Source organism: Phocoena phocoena, chromosome 5, assembly GCF_963924675.1.
Source record: "Phocoena phocoena chromosome 5, mPhoPho1.1, whole genome shotgun sequence".
NCBI lineage: Eukaryota > Metazoa > Chordata > Mammalia > Artiodactyla > Phocoenidae > Phocoena > Phocoena phocoena.
Window position 1 is genome coordinate 76,768,960 of NC_089223.1, and position 6,087 is coordinate 76,775,046.

Genomic DNA, 6,087 nt, shown 5'->3' on the forward strand with positions numbered 1-6,087 from the left:
CGTTCTGTGAATCTGTGCGCTTGGGATTAAGCGCTGGGACGTCAGCGCATCCTCAGGGACATCTGCACCAGATGTTCTGGGGGAGTCGTGCAGGGTGCCAAGCAGGCTGCTTAATGTCTGCATGCGCTGTGGACACGAGCACTGTGGCCCACTCTGACTTTTATTCTCGTGTCTCGAGTTTTAGCCCATCTAGACTGTGGTACTCTCCATGTTTAACAAGCGGTGTGGCCCAGGCGCTCACAGCCATCAGAACAGCTGCTGGGTGTCAACCACCGGTAAGGCTGCACCCATCTGCGCTGCGGTCATCAGCTCTGTGTCTAAGGAGCAAACCCAGCCCCATACGCCCAGCACAACGCTGGCTTCCTTGCGGGCGCAAAGCCGCTCCCCTACTCTGCCTCGTCCACATCTTCTCCCGCAGTAGCTGCCTCTAAAGCGGCCAGGGCTTCGGCCACCTCTGCGTCCTCATCCACCGTCTCCCCACTCGCATCTCCAGGGGAGCCCTGGGTCTCCTCCCACCCGTTTCTCGAATCGACCACAGGTACGTCCTGTGCAGGATCCTCTTCTTTAAGGTATACACTTAGAACTTCAGTTGCCACGGCCTTGTTTAACGAATCCCGGCTTCTCTTCACCGAGAAGGGCATATTCAAACCACGCTCCCTCGCCCCGGGGGGAGCGCCCTGCCCGGGCTCCTCCTCTGTGTGGCTCTTGAAAAGGCAGTGCTTTTCTTCGCGATCAACGTGATCTGCGTCGTCGTCGGCTGAGCCCCACAGCTGAGGGTAATCGGGGGCGGGTATCTGGAGGACGTGGTCTGGGATTTCCCAGGCGGGATGCCCTGCCGCGCCAGACGCGCTGGAGTCGCCGTTTCCGATGACACGGGTCTCTCCTGAAGCCAGCAGCACGCAGTCCGGTTGCCTGGCACTTCCTCCTCCAAGGAAGGGCCGAGTCGTGTAACCCTTGTTTGTGGCACTGGTCCAGGAGCCCCTGTCCCCCTGGGGGCACCCGGGATCGCCAGCGAGCTGCAGGGCAGCAGCGGGGCCGAGGCCATTGACGGCCCCGCCAGTCTTCTCAGCGCAGGGTCCCCCGGCCGTGTCCCCCGGGAGAAGCGGTCCTTGGGGCGGCCCGCAGGGCTCCTGCAGAGCAGCCGTTTTGTTCCTGCTCGTGGTCCTCTTGGAGCTCTCGCTCGGAGGGTCATCCTTGTGTACCAGCACTTCGCGGCTCTGTTTGCCTTTTAACTTAACGCCATCGTCTTCATCTAACTTGCAGCTGTTTACTTCGTTGACATAACCAGGGGAGGGCACTTGAACTGGATCCAAGAGATAGCTGGGGTGAGAAGAAGGGAGACAAGTCGGGTTAAGTATTAACTTTATTAATAACTAACTTTCATTATTAATATATCTACTACAGGCTCTGCTGTTTTCTACGATTCCTGTAAATTTCCATGATTACTCTTTTAAGTCTATATGTGTGCCTCATTAAATATATATAGTTGGTATAAAAATGTTCTACCAACTGGAAATAGATCTTAAGAAGGGATTCAAAAAAGGGCAGGAAGAAGTTACAGAACAAAGTGGGTCATGAAATTGAAAAACAAACAAAAAATGTAAATAAATAAAACATATATCCAACAACAGGAAAATAACTGGTTAAGAACTGATGGTTCAACCCCTCAGTGGAATATTATGTAGTAATTAAAATATGAAGTCTGGACTAGCATGAAAGATACTTACAATAAATATTTTTTTGAATAGAGCCTAACATCAGATTATAATTATAGTGGAATAAAACTTATATATGTATGTAGGTGTGTGTGTGTGTGTATACCTATATCTATCTATATATAGATCTATATATAGATAGAAATAGATACGGAACAGAACTAACATAATAAAGATAGTTTTGTTAAGGAAGCAAAATCATCGGTTAATTTTTCCCCTTTATTTTATACAGAATTATATTCATGTCGCCCAAATTTTTATGAAATAGAATCTGGACAAAATTAAAAGCACATATGTGACTGGGGTGTTTTCAGTGATGCCATTTCAGGCATCTTCAAAAACTCAAACTTTTCTTTGCATTGAAGCTCTCTGGAGAAATGTAAATTCAACTCAAACCAAATTCAGCCTCAGAGAAAGACAGCGTTCCCAACACACTCTGAGCATTGTGCAAAAAATATTTAAAACTCCAGGCCTCGTGTTCTTTTAAATGACATTAAAGTGGTTCCAGCTCTTAATTTCCTGGCAATGGTGGTCATGCCCCAAGCTGGGTGAATGCATTGAACCCATGCAGGGTGTTTAAAGTGCTTGCGTGGTAATCACAAATTCCTCCATTCGGATGGGACATTTTGTTCAATGTTACCTTTGTAGCATTTTACAGCATCTGCACCCCATCTGGATTATTTTTTGTTATCATCTGGAAAAAAAGGCATAAAAAGGAGAGAACAGAGTGAAGGACATTTTATTTTATTTTATTTTAAAAATAAAGTGTTCGTTTTATTGTAGGAAGATACATTAATTCTTTGAAATCAGAGTGAAAGGGTTGCACGATTTAATTCTATATAAATGACTGAATATACAAAGTGTCAAATATAAAGAGTAGTGTAAAATAAATTGGCAGAAATAATTATTCAACCGGTAGCAATATTTAAGACTACCATTTGAAAGATCTTCTATAAACAAAGGATGGAAAAATACTGTTATAAGATTTTACAGCACAGAATTGAATTCCATCCTAATTCATTACTATTCATTACTTCTTCAGTATTAGTGGACCCACATTATCTCCAGTCAATTTGTTATGCTTATCGTGTGAACCATCACAGGCAGGAAACGTCTTAGAACGCCAACACCTACAATTAGCTGCTTCAGTAAGACACAAACCTTCAATGGCTATTTCATTCACCACTTTGGGATTTTCCTTTTGTATTTTAAGATTAATCAAGTTATCCTTCTGCTGCTTTTTCTTCGGGAGGAATGGACGAGCCGCAAGGTAGTGCAAGTACACCGAGGAAAGGCAATAACCAAAGCCATTCTGAAACTGTGAGCCGGGCGATCCCGGTAATGCTCTCGGGGACTGGGAGCTGCTTAAGATAACGCGGGGAGCTGCACCTTCAACATGCGGACCGCAGCCTCCAGCACCTTCCCGGCCAGCGGCGCCCGCTCCCTTCCCGGCCCCGCCGGCGACCCCGCCGCTCTCCGCGGAGCTTCGGGCGCTTGCGCGGAGAGCGGAAGCAGCAGGCGGGCGCTCTCGGCCTGGACTGGGCCGGGGAGGCTGAATGACATTTTAATAGGAATTAAGTTTGCTTTTTCTTTCCTAGATACACTCAAAGTTAGTAGAGTTACAATTTTTGGCAAAAGGATAACGCGATTCAGGGAGGGCACTGGTTACCCGGAATACCTTCACGTATCTAAAATCACCGATTCAGAGTTCTCAAACATTTATTTACACTTGTCTCTCGTGCCAGACCTTTCCCCAGCCCTGGGAGTTATGCCATCTCCACTTTGCAAATGAGGAAAAAACAGGTTGATGAATGTTAGGGAGAGAAAGGTGGGACTGAAAAGGACCTGTGCGTTTTCTCTTCCATTGCCTTCCACAGGGGACATGGACTTAACCGGGGTGCAGCCCACGTGCAGCAGCAGATGGTGTAAGAGAGTGGAGAGGTTTCCGCGCCAGGGGATTAGCTACTCAGCATTCAAAGATGTCAGGATACGGCAGCCGATCTCTACGTTCCCTGTTACAGACCTGAGGAGATTAGAGCTGGAGGGATCATCACAAGCTTTACTTGGACTAAACTGCTTCTGTTTTGCTTTTCCCACCACGAGTCCCATCCCGGCTACGATCCGTGGCTCCACTCTCTGGCAGTTCAAGGACACGCCCCTTCGGGCTTGCTGGTGGCAGATGGACTCATATCTTTGCTTCTTTCATTTCCCACCCGCCCTCTGTCCCCTGGCCTCTCCCAAGTTGCATTTTCCCCTCATGATTGCCCTCTGAATAAAACCTTCTCTTCATGTAAAACTGACCACACTGTTCTGGTCTTTTCTGAAAATCCTAAAAATTAGTATGGAAGAAACTTTAAGTCATCTTCCATCTCTAACAGCTACAACCTTTAAGAAGACAAGCCAGTGACAGAATCTAAAGCCCTAGTCCCTTTGTCTCCATGAGATGCATATGCTAGGGAGAGAGAGGGATCGCTCATCGTCAGCTGTGTCACTGCTTCCTCTGTTCTCTCTCCTTCCTTTCAATCATGCATGAATTTCCCAGGATGCTACTTCATAAACCTTTAACCACAGAGAAAATTACTGGTGTCTTTTAAGAAGTATAGACTAGTTGGCTGGTTAGAGGAAACTAGGTTTACACCCCCCCCACCCCCCCACACACAAAGATATCCAACATCCACATCCTAATCTCTGGAACTTGTGACTGTTACCTCGTGTGATCAAGAAAGAAAGTCTTTGCAGATGTGCTTACGGATTTGAGATGGGGAGATTGCCTGGATTATTTGGTTCAGGTCCCAGCTCTGCCGTGTAACTTTGGGCCTCAGCTATTTCATCTGTAAATGGGGATAGTGACGCATCTACCACATAGCATTGTTGGAGATTATATGAGTTAATATTCATAATAAGCATATACTTATTACTCAGCTTTGTCTAGATACAGCATGTTTAAAAAAAAAGACGGAAGCTTTGCACCTAAGAAAGAATCTAGTTGTCATGACGTACATACACATACAAACAAGAGCATTACCAATACCAAGTAATACTTGTTTCCAGAATAAGGGCCAAATGGTATATTTCTATCAACTGTGGCACCAACTGAAAGACGCACACCCCAAGTGCAACAAGAATTCCACAGAGAGAGAAATCACTGGTGGCTTAGCCAGCAATATGTGTACAACCTTTTCCTTTTTCAATGCAGTCTCAATGAAATTACCCCATTTTCCAAGCCCAGGATTTTGTTTCCAGCCTCTGCTCCCCACTTATGTCCATTTGCTGCAAATAATTTATATATCAGCTGGATAACAGGTTCAAGAACCCCCTGTGTGCTTCCTCCCCACCATCAGCCCCTCCCCTCTCCACTTGCGCCCTCAAAATCTGGCGTTTCCATGCTTGCAGTACCTTTGTTTATCTTGGAATCTGTTTTTAAAAAGTCAGGAGGATAGGAGGCAAGAAAAAAAGTCAAAGAAAAGAAAAAAAGGGCTTTGGAGTGTTTGAGAGAGGGGCAGACTACAGGTCTTAATAATGTAATTGAAGCAATCGTGAGATGTGAATTACTGAAAAATGTCAGGCAGGTGGGTTCCAGAGTCGTAGGTAGGGAAGGTTTTCTTCTGGAAAGAAGAAAGAACGAAAGAGGCTTGTCTTGAGCGACACCTGGCTTTCCCAGCATCTCTGAGGCTGACCAAGGTCATCCTGACCCTGAGTCACCCTCGCCAGGCTGGCTGGCTGTCCCCACCCTCTGTTGCTGGCGCTGTGGCCACACAAGCAACGTGCCCGGAAGTGAGATTACTGCTGAGATTTAAGAGCCCAACTCCAGAGCCTCTGCTTCCCTGTTTCTAGGAGAACCGACATGTCATCTGTGGCTTTCACCACCCACCCCTTTCCCTGGAAAACCACAGGATCTGTATTTTTCTTCAAAGCCATGTAGTTATAAAAGGTGTTTTGATGACTCTCCCCTTTCAAGTCAGGTTTACAGTCCCCCCCACCCCCCGCTGCCTCCCTTTAGGGTGCACCCCCTGGGGTTCCTACAGACCTGGTCCCGTACCCAGGGCCACGCTCTGTGCCTCTCTCTCCCCAGCCCAGTGGAGGCAGCCTCTTTCTGGTTAGAGGTCCTGCCCTCTCTCACCACCCTGTGTTTTCCTTCTCCAGCGACATTCCTTCTCTCAGTGAGATAGGTTCCAACGTCCAAGGTTGAGTGACCGCTGACGAAAAGGGTGGAGACTAATGCATTTACACCCAACCCCTGCCCGCCTGTGTCTACAGTGATTCTTGTTTCTATGATGATTCCTAACATCAAACCTGATCTGTTTCTCTTTTCATGTGTCCCTGCCACACCACATCTTGCTTTTAGCGAGGAGGTCTCCCATCTCCAGGTGCA

At 47.0% G+C, this 6,087-nt stretch overlaps 1 protein-coding gene and 1 pseudogene across 1 annotated transcript; both read right to left on the bottom strand.

Annotated features, from left to right (window-relative positions):
- Positions 1-386: 386 nt before the first annotated feature.
- Positions 387-2,387, bottom strand: C5H4orf19 (chromosome 5 C4orf19 homolog). Its single transcript, XM_065878305.1, has 2 exons — positions 2,356-2,387; positions 387-1,320 (listed from the first exon to the last, which is right to left on the bottom strand). The coding sequence occupies exons 1-2, from the start codon at positions 2,385-2,387 to the stop codon at positions 387-389; spliced, it is 966 nt and encodes a 321-aa protein (XP_065734377.1).
- Positions 2,388-2,745: 358 nt separating this feature from the next.
- Positions 2,746-3,278, bottom strand: LOC136123203 (CDGSH iron-sulfur domain-containing protein 2 pseudogene; annotated as a pseudogene).
- Between the last annotated feature and the right edge of the window lie 2,809 nt (positions 3,279-6,087).

What these genes read in the sequence shown, in the direction of transcription:
- C5H4orf19 (XM_065878305.1), bottom strand. Translation starts at nt 2,387, where the DNA reads ATGGGGTGCAGATGCTGTAAAATGCTACAAAG. An exon ending in TGCTGTAAAATGCTACAAAG is followed by an intron (nt 1,321 to 2,355) that starts GTAACATTGAAC and finishes TTCTCACCCCAG; the next exon opens with CTATCTCTTGGATCCAGTTC.